Source organism: Patella vulgata, chromosome 4 (genome assembly GCF_932274485.2).
Source record: "Patella vulgata chromosome 4, xgPatVulg1.2, whole genome shotgun sequence".
Taxonomy (NCBI): domain Eukaryota; kingdom Metazoa; phylum Mollusca; class Gastropoda; family Patellidae; genus Patella; species Patella vulgata.
Window position 1 is genome coordinate 9,728,634 of NC_065882.2, and position 14,104 is coordinate 9,742,737.

Sequence of the window (14,104 nt, forward strand, 5' to 3'; positions counted from 1 at the left end):
CACCCTAAGGACGACTGAGTTTGAATTTCATGAAAATCGGCCCAAAATTGACAGACAAAATGGCCGCCGTTCATTCTCAAATAGCGTAAAAATATGGTATATCAAGGTTGTGGACCCTAAAGAGGTCACAATTTTTATCCGATTTTGTTGAAACTTGAAATATAAGTTTATAACCCAAAGATCTCGGTTCCTTTCAATATTTGCCCATATCAGACCGTAACTTCCTGAATTATGGCCCCTGATTGTACGAAAAATCATGTTTTTAGCTTGTGGACCCATTAGAGGTCATAATTTTTATCCGATTTAAAAAACTGTATTATTATATTACCATTCCACCCTAAGGACAGTTGAGTTTGAATTTCGTGAAAATCGCAACAAAATTGACAGACAAAATGGCCGCCATTCGTTCTCAAATAGCGTAAAAATATGGTATATCAAGGTTGTGGACCCTATAGAGGTCACAATTTTTATCTGATTTTGTTGAAACTTGAAATGTAAGTTTATAACACAAAGATCTCAGTTCCTTTCGATATATGCGCATATCGAATTGTAATTTCCTGAATTATGGCCCTTGATTGTAGGAAAAATCACTTTCTTGTTAGCTTGTTCTCTATCCATCTCTCGAAAATGTCGGCGTATCCTGCCTGACAACCGCTGGTTTAACTATTATTGCGAGAACTGTCAGCTCTTTATCTAATCTCCCATAATGCCCCTCAAATATCTGAATACGGTTCCAGAAATTAATACCCTTCAAACTGTTGTAAATACTGAAATATCAGTGAAGGAATTAGCCGCAGAAAACGACGCCAAGACTGATTTATAGGCCCTTAGATGTGAGAGAAATGGGGTTTAACGTCCACTCGACACAAACTAGGTAATTTTGGGACTAACACACGGTTCAATTTTATTTCAATAATTCCCTTGCGCGTAGGGGTCTTTAGCAGTGGGAGGAAACCAGAGGACCCAGAGAAAACCCATGAGGTTGGACAGGCGACCCTACTCCTTGTCACATACAATCGGGGAATCAAAACCCCTCCAGTTGACTCAATGACAGACCGCATGATACAGAGCGCGCGTGCTAACCATTCGGCCATCCAACTCCCCCTGATTTATAGGACCTTGGAAATGATAAAAAAAGTTCAGGATCAGGGATTTTGGCTCAAAAAACGGATTCCTTCCGGTAACCATAAACACAGATATATCTCTTTTGGCCTTAGCTTTATGAAAATAAAGTCCATTTATAATAAATGTTTCACCATGGTTATCAATGGTTTTTCTGTTGCTATTGTTCTCACAAGATGTTGATAAGAATTCAATAATCAGCAATGACAGTGTGACATGTATGATCAGATAGAAACCAAAAAAGACAACATACCGGCAATCTGATTAATATCTATATTTCGTTTCGTCCTTTTATACTTTCGATGGCCTCTACTCTACATGAAGATCTGACTGTTTGTACTGGGAGGTCGCATCAGGGGTCACACAAACAGCTTTTGACCCTATGACATCAGACATTGATTAATCCATCAGTGTTGACATTTCTAGGGATTTACCCTCAGTCCCGTGCAAAGCATGCCAAGAACTCGCCGTAACAGACCGTTTCATTGGCTAATTCCTCACATCAAGCAGAACGCCTGTTATATAACATCTCTTTCAGATCCTTGTATTGTGAAGACGAGTAAAAATGAAATTTGGAACTATAAAAAACGAATTGAAATAGGATCTGTGTTTTAATCAGATTGAATTTTGGTACATGTATATCAGATTGTGTCAATGTCTCCCCTCAAGGCTACAATAACATGCATGGCTAAGTCAACTAAGTGTCCTTCCTTGTCACTTGAACAAAAAATCTGGCAGGTCAATAACAAATCAATAATCTTTCTATCTATAATAGATCACACTACAAGACACAATGTGGTCATTAATCTAAGAAGACACCAAGACCTCGGTTGATCACAGATATAATATACTTGTAATATTGTACATGTACATGCCAATTGCTCACTATACATGTACAATATACGTGACAAGATGTACAGTCGTCTGTCCACCCCCATGGGTTATGTATCTAAAAAAAAAAATGTTCTTGATCAATAATGAACAGATTTCCCTTAAATTTAAGATTGATTTATTAGAAACCTGATTTTAAACAAGGAAATTAATATCAGTTTTGTCTGGTGGTTGATGTGTGCGCCTGAAATCACAAGGTCTGTCATTAAATCGAGGGGAATGGAGATTAGGAGAGATAAGAGATTAAAGCTTCCCCTCAGAAGCAACAAAGGTTGGATAATTATGTAATGTTCGGAGTCTCGAAAGCTGTAGAAAAATTAAACTTGGATTTAAGACTCCAATTGTTTTAGATTACCAACCAAATAAACAATTGAGGGTATAAAAGAAGAGGTCACATTCGATTCTCCAAACATTTCATTACAACCATTCAACTGATGTTGTTCTCTCATTGCTCATTTAAGGTTAGCGATTTCTGATTCATGTTTTATTGTCCCTCAGCTTTAAGAAAGCAGGGGACTATCAAAATGAGGGGGGGGGGGGGGTAGGGAGGGGGTTGTATGGCTGAATGGTTAGCATGTGCGCGCTGTATCATAAGGCCTGTCATTGAGTCAACGGGCGTGGTTTCGAATCCCCGGTTGTATGTGACAAGGAGTAGGGTCACCTGTCCAACCTCATGGGTTTTCTCTGTGTCCTCCCTCTGCTAAAGACCCCTATGTGCAAGCAAATTACTGAAATAAAATTGAACCATACATGTATGTTAGTCCCGAAATGACCTTGTTTGTGTAGAGTGGATGTTTAACCCGCTTCTTAATTCTGAGTTACATGAAACATTAGGTAGTTTTCGTGTCATGACTCAGATACCTGAAGTGGTAGTCCATCGCCACCTAGCCTGTTACTCCCCGGGCCAAGCTACCCCTATACACTGAATTTCAGCCTCGGGGCAGTCCTAGTGTAGCTGCCAACCCTGAACAGACAGACAGACAAATGAGTCACAAATATCAGTATAGATTCGATATATATATATCCAAATCATGCAAAATGTGCAAAAGGAAATTTTACCGGGTCATACATGTGCCAATCTAGCTTTAAATTGTCACATCTCAAACAAGATTTAAAGAAAGATAATAAATGATGATATATAAACAATTCTCAACAATTATTGACACAGAATGGTCTGTAAATACAGTGTATTAAGGTTGTGTTGAATTGTTTCCTTGTTTCTCCTTGCCCGCGCGCTTAGGTCGAGAACTCCGAAAATCGTGCTCTTACCATTTTAACACACACAAAAAAAAAAATTACGTTAATAACATCTTTAAATTCTACCAAACATCAGAAGTCAATTCTCGTTGTTCATTCCTCGTTACGAATTAAAGATGTTGATAATACACATGTAGGGGCCCGCATACCCTGGAATAAGTTAAGTTATAAGTTTTTTGCCTTTTCTGAAATATTAAAACCAACTTGAGATACCAGATACACAATTGTGCTAGTCAGCGACCATATTGTTTATCCATGTATATATTTTCATTGTATGGAGATTTTTAAATCAATTTACACATATCTGTTACATGTACACTACGTGTCTGGAGTTTGAGACTAGAAACACCGAACACCGTGGAAAAACACTCTATTTCACGGTGGAATCTCGGAGAATCGCTAGCGAAACGGCAGCTTGCCAAATCACCGCGAAATAGGGTGTTTCACGGTGAATTATAGTGTTTCGCGGTGGAACACGGTGAATCGCTTGAGTGCCGATATCATCCCGATGTAAGCATGTTGACGGAAAATGTAATTTATTTAAGTTGAATACAAGATATGTTAACCGTTGGCGAGGCAGCTACGGTCGTATTTTTTTATTTCTAACACACTGTACATGTATAACGTGGTGCCACCGTGTACGGCGTATGTAAACAATGAATAACTTACAACGTATCATTTCATCTTATTGGCTGCTACCAAATCCAAACTTTGAATTATATACGATGAGATTTTACACACTACTTCATTACTCGCAGCTTTAGTTAAACTAAATCCATAAAGCACAACGCCATAAATCACTTCCGCAATGTGGTTAACCGTTAGTCACGTGGTCTGAAACGCGCGAAAACATGAGATGTTGGGTTCGACACGGGGACTATATTCTTAGCAAATCTTGACTGTCACCGGTACATAATAACAATGTATTATGACGCATTAAAACAATATGGGTGGGAAGGGGTACTGTGACAATATACATCTACTGGGTGCCCCTCATTTCATTTCGGTAGAAGCGGATATTAAATAAAGCCATTTCACACAGACGCGTACATGGCATATATTTATACAATGGCCACACGTGTGTTAATTCTCGTCATCACCCCGTTATAATTTACTTATTTTGAGTACACTTCTGAATGATTCCATTCCTTCGTACGTTCAACTTCCCGATTTTCTACTGCATATACATATCAGCAGCTCAAAAGCTATACTAGACGGTGTAAGCGCAAGTTTCGTGATTGAACCTGCATCGATATTGCATAATAAATCCATAACCGACAATTAAAGAGATGTTTTGGGTAGCATTTTATTCTTTTGGTTCCATTGTCATGATTTTTATTGAAAATCGAAAGTAAGTTAATCATGTAATACAAATGTACAACGTATACAAATCATAATATTTTACAGTCAAAATTAAATAATCATACAATATATTCTTTTGGTTCCATTGACATGATTTTTATTGAAAATCGAAATTAGGTTAAACATGTACATGTAATACATATGCACAATGTATACAAATCATAATATTTTACAGTCAAAATTTAATAATCATACATGCACTAAAAGTGAATTCATTTTTTATTGCAGTTAGTACATGTATTTACTCACATAAAGTCTTGACACTTGGTAAACAATGTATTCAAATCCATCGCAAACACCTTTTTTTTCTTCTTTTTAAAAAATATTTTGTCTACACACACACATAAAATGTTTGTTTTTTTCTATTTAAAAATTTTTTTGTCTATACACACATAAAATTCATTTTCGTCTTAGAAATTCGTTAATCTTTACGACCACGCGCTCTTGCCAGGCATGTTTTTCTTGCACTTGAGGATAATGATGTAAAACATATCTTACGACGAATGATTTCCGTCGTGTATCGAGTTCTAGCTTATTGCATCTACCCCCACCGAAATACGAATATTTCTGCCGTAAGTTGTCGGGTCCGGTCAGTTCCGGAAAAAGTCTTTGTACTATTTTAGTTGCGAAATGGCCGGCATTAAAAGCATGGAGGTGCATGGCGTTCAGATCTTCAGCAGAAATACGAAATTCCGGTGGGATATCACCAAATTTTGATGTGTCAGTTTCAGGCGTTGGCAGCGTCTGTGTGGCGGGCTGGGGACTAGGTACTGGTGGTATCTGCTGATCTTGTCCCTCGCCATGAGGGGGGAGTCTCTGTAGTATCAACAAAACAAGATTATTCATATCCTTTAATTCTTGTCGCAGTCCCTTGACTTCTAGTTGTAGTTCATGCTGCTTTTTATTCATTGTCTTCATGTACCTTTCTACTGCTGAGAGTGTTTTCTGCCTGTTCCTATTAGGTGTCCTAAAAAGCTGCCTACATGTAATTTCACAATCTTGTAAATCTGGCAGGGCTTGCAGGAGGGACTGTTCTTCAGACGTAGAGGGCGATTCGACATCTCGGGGTACTGTTACACGTACGGGCACTGGTATTCTTGATGATGCCTGGAAGACTGATTCTGGTGTTGAGCTAGTTGAATAGGAGCTCGAGGATACATTAGAAATTGACAGATCACGTGGGTCATTGGAACTGAAACTTTCTAGCGTCGTTCGACGGATAACTGATGCCATTTTCTGAAAAGACAAGAGAATAAAATATATTTATTTTTATTCATTCAACAACACTTCAATATTTTGAGGGTTAAAGAATTGGACTTTTAATATTTAATAATGACATCAGATGAAAAAAAAGACAAATAAGTTTGAACTGCTTGTCTCAGATGCACTATATAAATCTGTACTACATTGCTATTATGGAAAATGGCTGCGAGTTTTAATTTTAAAATATTTTCCAAAGTACTCGCTTGTTTTCTAAGCTGAACATGAAATTAAGAGACTTGGGTTAATTAATTTACTGATAAGAACTCTAACACTTAGCAGTAACTTTGTGTCTGACCTCAGCCATTTCTTAATTTGTCACACCATGGAATAGACACGGCACATTGACATGTCACTTGTTAATTAGACTGAAACCATTTGAATATATAAATATGATGACACGTGTGCGCATGTATATTTTTTGCATATCTGTTCATGTGTATTGTCGTAGTCGATTCCTCCATAAAACCCAAGAAACCAGTAGCTCAATTCATAAAAATGCCTGCTACTCGTATACCACACTTGGATAAATTAAAAATTGTTGAACTCCACAAGAAAGACTGGAAGTGTTCTGCTATACATAGATACCTTAACCAATCTAATGTGAATGTTTCTTTGTCCGGTGTAAAATATACGGTAACCGCATATATTGAAGGACGATTTGACAACAAGTGCGTATTGACTGAAAAAACCCACCATTTTAACAACTTGTGTTCCGATGACATAGTATTTATTGATAACGAATTTCAACAGAACCCAGCACAGTCTGCCAGGGATATCCAGAAAACACTTTCAGCACACGGCACAGACACCTCGATTAGTACAGTCAGACGCGCCATTGATTTTGCCGGTTATACATCAACGAAACCACGATATTGTCAACTAATCAGAGACCAGAATAAAGAAAAAAGGGTTGAATTCTGTAGACATTTATTAGAGACCAATGACCAGTTTGATAATGTGATATTTACAGACGAATGCTCAATACAACTACACGATAACAAAACAGTTGCATATAGACAAAAAGATCAGAGAGCACCACAACAGTGTCGCCCAAAACACCCATACAAAGTTCACTTGTGGGGGGGTATTAGTCGTAAAGGAAAAAGCCAACTTCTTATATTTGATGGTATTATGGACAGTGTTTTCTATACAGAGGAAATTTTTAAAAAAACTTTACTACCATTCATAAATAAGAGATTTCACGATGGACATCGCTTCCAACAGGATAATGATCCAAAGCACACATCCCGACTTGCAAAAACATTTATGGAGGACAATAACATTAACTGGTGGTGCACCCCCCCCCCCCCCCCCCCGAAAGCCCAGACTTAAATCCAATCGAAATGGTGTGGAATATGCTGAAGCGCTACGTATCGAAAAAGAACCCCACCACAAAAGAAGAACTCTGTAATTACTGCCAAGACTTTTGGTACAACGTGCTTACGCGTGACATATGTAATCGCTTTATTGATCACATGTACAAGGTTGTTCCGGTTGTTGTGGTGGTGGGTGGGAAAGCCACGGCTGATATGCCTAAAAGACTTTTTGGGTCCGAACGTTCATTCGGGAAGGACAGTAATCATTTTAATCAAAAACTCCTAAACGACCCTAAAGTCAGAAAACGATTGCAATAAAATTATTAAATTGTTGTATATTTTTGTTATGTTGTTTTTGTGAAAACTATTTACCTTTCTTTTCGGTTGGGGTAAGCGACTCGTCGTTAAGGTACGCTTTGGTGTCGGGATTGTACTGGGGTTCTTTTGATGCTCATCTTTCTTCTTTTGTCCCATCTCCCTCTTTAGCCTTGACAATGTCAAGTAGTCTCCAGTCTTTATAATAACAGCGTCAGACACATCTTCGGGTTTGTTATATTGCACCTTGTACTTCCCATTCTCCGCAATCCTACCCTCTTCTAATATCCTACTTCTGGGAACAATCAGTAAGCCACCGTCGTCAAACTTAACCAGATAATGCGAGTACTCCTTGGTTTGATTTCTCCACATGATGCCGTATTGAATTAATGATAACCTGTCGTATTGAATAATCTCGAAATAAACCATTCGACTATAACCTGCCATTTATACGTACAAGGTATCGGCAAAAGTTCTTTGATTCTATTTACTCCAATTAATTTTATATAAAACAAACGATAATACTTCTCAACCACCAAGCTAAGAGACAAAGGCTTTCGACAAATCTACAGGAAGCCATGTCATTGTTTAAATTTGACCCATTCAGGTGGTTAATACAATGTAATCATCAGATTCAAGCTCTTCTATATACAAACAAAGTCTGGCTCCCTAAGAAAACATCTTGGTTTTGCTTCATTGTGACAAAATACCACGGGTAATACATAACACTTTATTAATTCAAAGAAAACAGATACATATTAAAACACAATTATCAATTTATTAAAACAACTCTTTATTATTGGTTCGAGTAGTCCACTACTGATGTCTTCCGTTTTGCTAGAAAATACAGAATAACTGTAACATAATTACTTATTTCCACGCAAACTGTCATCATTTTGTAATTAAACCTAATTTTACTTGCTCAAAGCCCCGAATAGAGTATCAATTGTAGCCGTGATTAAGAATTATTGCAGCTATTAACACGGATGAGTACAAATAATACGAATTAATCACTACTCAGTTATCGTTGTTTTAACTGATTGTCTTTGATGTGCTTCATGGTGAATTGTTTTAATACGTCATAATACATTGTTATCATATACCGGTGACAGTCAAGATTTGCTAAGAATATAGTCCCCGTGTCGAACCCAACAGCTCAGGTTTTCGCGCGTTTCTGACCACGTGACTAACGCATTGCGGAAGTGATTTATGGCGCTGTGCTTTATGGGGCGTTGATTTAGTTTAACTGAAGCTGCGGGTTATGAAGTAGTGTGTAAAATCTCATCGTACAAATATATAATTTAAAGTTTGGATTTGATAGCAGCCAATAATTGGTGGGTTACATCTAAGTTATAGACGAAGATGTAATGATACGTTTAAAAAATTGTAAGTTGTTTATTTTGGCATACATTTTCGCCGGCGTTATGTATGTACATGTATACAGTGCGTTGGGGAAAAAAATCCTAACCTATACAGAATGCCGGTAAATGTCTCCCCGAGATTACCTAACTCATTTGTTATTCAAATCGGCCTGTACTTTAAACATATTCCCGGGAGCATTACTATATTACAACCCCTTCAATTTACAAATGTATTATAGACAATATTAGTTCGACCCTAGCTTAAGGTAGGCTCGCAAATTCCTTGCGGGAAGCACGGCAAAGCACGATGTACTTTTACCGAAACACGGTGAATTCCTAGAGAAACACGGTGAATTCCTAGAGAAAACACGGTGAATTCCTAGAGAAACACGGTGAATTCCTAGAGAAACACGGCGAATTCCTAGAGAAACACGGCGAATCTTAGAGAAAAATCGCCGCGGAATTAAGCGAAATTTCACCGTGAAATCTAAGAGAATTCGGAGTGTTTTTTTTCGCCGCGTCGGCGCGATTCTGGTCTCAAAAATTTGGTAGGAACTGTAGGTTCACCACACTTGATAACTGATACCTTTATTTAAATTGTAAGTGCAGGAGATACTCCACATACTCGGTACACAATTGTGCTAGTCAGGGACCAATCATACATTGTATGTGGTGTTATCGTATCACTCATATGCTCCTATGTCCAGAAATATATAGTTTGTCACCAGATATGTTTGGTTTAGTGAAATAATCGCCCACATGTTCCACTCCTATCGAGTTAAAGGGTCATATTGTCTGGCATTTTGGATTTAATCATGTAATTAATCACCATACGAACTAATCAATGATTTCAGTGTATTCCTTGACCCCAGAAACATGTTTATCCATATATTTCAGTCTATTCCTTGACCCCAGAAGCATGTTTATTCATATATATTTTTATTTTTATTGTAGGTAGATTTTGAAATCAATATACAGCTATCTGTTATGTTCACAACATTTGACAATTTATACTGTTATTTAAATAGTAAGAGCAGGAGGACTGCACTAAACACAAAACAAAACCAACAAACAAACCTCAAGACAAACTACATCGATATTGCAAAAAAGAAATAACAAATACAGTGTGTTTCAAATCAAGTGAATAGATCCTGGAGCCAGCCGTTTAAGCATCAGGAATGAAAATATTGATTGTAGTTTTACCTGGCACTTATCAACTGACATTTTGAATTTTGTCCCAGACATGTTCTAAATTACATGTATCAATATTAACACTGTGACAATACAAATCTGTCTTAATAAAATAACAGAACCCAGAGATGTTGTACCTGACAAAGTCTCAATTCATGCTTGATATTGGTGTCTTATATTCATGCATGGTCCTTACAATGTATGTATCACTGTAACCCGGGTATCATTTAATCTTGTGTATTTAGCACTAATTTATTTCACATTTATTCAATATCAAATTTTTGTTTAAAAAATCGTTTAAAATCATTAAAAATCATCGCATTTGTACTTGTGTCCGGTTTAAAGCTGTCCATTCAATTTTGATATTGAGTGTCCAATTTACAAGCATTTAATTTCTCAATCACTGTTAAAATATAAACAACCTAATTGATTATTGATGTATAATTGTAAATTGTAAGTGGTCAGGAAATTAAATAATTGTAAATTGAACACTCATTATCAAACTGGAGACATTAGATGATTTTAGGTGATTTTAAGCGATTTTTACAAATTCTTAAATAAAGATTTCATATTAAAGGAATGTGAAAGAAGTGCTAGATACACAAGATTAAATGATACCCAGGTTACAGTGTGTGTAGCTCTATATTATTAATATTCTTACCTTTTAACAATAAGAATTCTCCACTTAAACACACAACATTTCAAAACAACTTGATTATTATCTGTTTGGCTGCTAACTACATATGGAGTATATATACATGTATATATACAGCTTTCTGGCTGTCGTTTCAAATATCTACTGTTTGACAATGTAATTGTTTCCACACGAAGAACATATGAACACACGCAAGGCCTTGTACCAACAATGAATAAATAATGTGTTTCAATCAATCAAGGATAATGGAGACATCAATTAAACCATGACATAAAAAAAAAACAGGTTGTTGACAGGTTTGAATTACAGAGATAATTATTCTTCAAATCCATCAATTTAATCGTTGAAAACTTGAAATACCGGTTCACTGTATAATTACCATTTCCTAGAAAATACAAATAGATAAAATGTCTAATTGTGTTCTGTTGCTGATCAAACAAAACAGTTCGGTTGTCACAAATAGCAATTACCGGTTTATTGGATGTACACGTATCTGTGTTACATGTATCATATACGGTACATATATACCAGTACATATCTATGCTACATTACATGTATCGTATACTTAGTTCCTTTAGGAACTGTCTCTGATCGAACGATGTCCGCTGACCGTTCCTATATAGCTGCATCCCTATATAGCTGCAATATGAAAATACAGTAAAATACCACTCTTCCGCCACCTCTGTTCTAAGGCTATTTTGGAATCCTTACCAATTATTTTTCACCCTAATTCTTTTTTGTTTGCCAAAGGAATCATTTCTTGCCACAGCTGACACACATTCACAATAATTCAACACTATTTTCAAGCAGAATTTTGCGATCAAAAACATACAGAAAATACGTTTGAACTAATCAAAAACATACAGAAAATACGTTTGAACTAAATTGTACTTGAACAATAAAGTGTTGAATTATTATAAATTTGTGTCAGGTATGACGAGAAATTATTCCTTTTGCGAAAAATAAACATTCACGGTGAAAAATAGAAGGCAAGGGTTCTAAAATACCCGAAGATGGCGGAAGAGTGGTATTTTACCGTATGTCAGCGGACATCTTCCGATCAGAGACATTTCCTAAAGGAACTATCGTATACATGTACTGTACATATTTACCAGTACATATCTGTGTTATTTTACATATATCATATATGGTACATATATACTGTTATATTGTATGTATCTATGTCACATTACATATATTATATACATACACATGTACATGTATATGTTACATTACATGTATTATATGGTACATATATACCAGTATATTGTACATATCTGTGTATTACATGTATTATAGACGGTAGGCTTATATATTTTCATGTCCTACATATTTTTTTTATTTTTATGCACAGTACATTTCTATTTATTTTATTTTTATGCACAGTACACTTTTATTTACTTCTCAGTCTATATAAAGATGCAAGCTATGTAAGTTATAAAAGTAAAATATAGGCCTATAGATATTATTACATGTATGTATAAATGTCAAATATATATACATGTACATGCAGTTTACATTTATATAGATTGAAAAATAAATAGATATCTACATGTAGGTAACATGAAAATGGCTGTCCTGAGTTGCATTGACAATTTTGGCAATCAACAATTAAACATGCATTATGTAAGAGTAAAATCTGCTTATTACAAGTCTTTCTTTAGGCCTGAAATGTTATCTAAATTATCAATTAGACATTAATTAACTTATCCCGACCATAATAAACTCTCGATGTAAAGGCTAGCCTTCGATGTTGGCTGGATTAGATTCCTATTTGCCGCTAACGGCCATTGATAATTAAATCAAGAAAAATGGATAATCGAGACTATGCTGTTTATATTAATGATTTTAGTAATAATGACCGAGACTATGCAAAAATTTCACCCGCTTCTTTCTCGGCTCATAGTGGATCAATTTGACTGAAAATTTCAGCAAATCACCTTTACACTATCTAGTTTTTAACTATTATAGCGAGAACTAGAACTGCCATCTCTTTATCTTATCTCCCATAATGTATCTTTAATGCCACAGTTTCTTATTTGATATTTGATGTATATAGTATATACTCCTTGAAATTGCTGTGTAGTTTGTCTTATCCGTTTTATTTTGATTGTAGTAGCGCGGTCCTTCTGAACTCAATATCATAAATATTAACTATTTTTTCAAAAAACCAAATTGGTTACTTTCAAAGAAATATGGATGAATTTAGCTTTCTTATGGATGAATTTAGCTACATGTATCTTCTGTAAGAATTTTTGTTTACAGTAACATTTCATTCCTAGATTTTGAATATTGGCTAACCATAGCCGCAAACTTGTGACCTACAGTCTACGCAAGCACAGGTTTCTCCATGTCGGTTCAATTCAAATGAATTTGTTTGTGTTTTTGAATCGCAAAATTCTACTAGGAAATAGTGTTGAATTATTACAAATTTGTTGTCAGATGTGTTGAGAAATGTTTCCTTTTGGTGAACAAAGAAGAATCACTGTGAAAAATAGACGATAAGGATTCCAAAATGGGTAAATCACACAAATATCCAACTTAGCCATAGTTTAATTGTTAATAAATGATGATTTTAATGGTGAGTCTTATCATATTTGTTAAAATAAGCCCCAAATATAGCTCGTTTATTGGATTTTTGTTATGTGCACTAACCACTCTACTTCTGGCGTGGTCCGAGTGGTCTTCTGTCTTGGTCCGAATGGTCTTTGGTCAGAATTGTCTGAATACCACTTGATTTTTACATTGTTAAGTTTTGTCCAGCTATTTTTGTTTTGATACTAAATGACTTAATGAGTAGGCCTAAATACCGCTAGTGATTTTCATGTTGTTAAATATCCATAAAATATATCATGTGTTATGTGATATTTACAAGTGGAAAATCTCGAAAATGGCCATTTTTACCTTTTTTACTATACAGTACTATACTATGACTATGATAATTTTAAAATTTGAACCATGATTCCATTTTCTCTTAAAGTCTTAAGTATAATAACAACGATTCGGCTCCATAATCCTCGATAAAATCAACATTTTCTGGTTAACATCGTCATTCAAACATGATACTTACAATCACAATAGTTTGTCTGGTGTCCATCAACATGAATAAACAATCGTAAAACACCCAAAATCACTACCAGCTGAAGCAGTCTATTGTTTAGACATCATTACTATTATTAGTGCCATTCCGTGCTACTCGAGTCGGAGGAGTGAATTACATTTATTTTCGACTACATAAGTGGAGAGCGAATGAATGACATTCCATGCCCCTTACGTTCACAAACAAAAAAGGAGTTAGCTCCCTTGCATCGGTATGTTTCCAAAACCCACAGGGTCTGAATTTTTGGTTATTTTTACTCGGTGCCGAAATG

At 35.8% G+C, this 14,104-nt stretch overlaps 2 protein-coding genes across 2 annotated transcripts in view; both read right to left on the reverse strand.

Annotated features, from left to right (window-relative positions):
* LOC126819085 (protein O-linked-mannose beta-1,2-N-acetylglucosaminyltransferase 1) overlaps positions 1 to 13,977 on the reverse strand; it is a 54,373-nt gene extending 40,396 nt beyond the window's left edge. Inside the window, exons 1-2 of the mRNA XM_050546925.2 lie at positions 13,804 to 13,977; positions 10,740 to 11,118 (exon numbers count right to left, since the gene is read on the reverse strand). The gene's annotated coding sequence lies outside the window, so the exon portion shown is untranslated. The remainder of the gene's footprint in view (positions 1 to 10,739; positions 11,119 to 13,803) is intronic.
* On the reverse strand, positions 3,603 to 8,465 carry LOC126819106 (uncharacterized). The gene is made up of 2 exons (XM_050546976.2): positions 7,584 to 8,465; positions 3,603 to 5,868 (listed from the first exon to the last, which is right to left on the reverse strand). Exons 1-2 carry the CDS (start codon positions 7,971 to 7,973, stop codon positions 5,032 to 5,034), a joined length of 1,227 nt encoding a protein of 408 aa, XP_050402933.1. The 5' UTR covers positions 7,974 to 8,465; the 3' UTR covers positions 3,603 to 5,031.
* Positions 13,978 to 14,104: the final 127 nt, after the last annotated feature.

Excerpts from the sequence above, each read along its gene's own strand:
- LOC126819106 (XM_050546976.2), bottom strand. The coding sequence starts at position 7,973 with ATGGCAGGTTATAGTCGAATGGTTTATTTCGAGATTATTCAATACGAC. Across the intron at positions 5,869-7,583 it reads TACCCCAACCGAAAAGAAAG|AAAATGGCATCAGTTATCCG; the intron begins GTAAATAGTTTT and ends TTGTCTTTTCAG.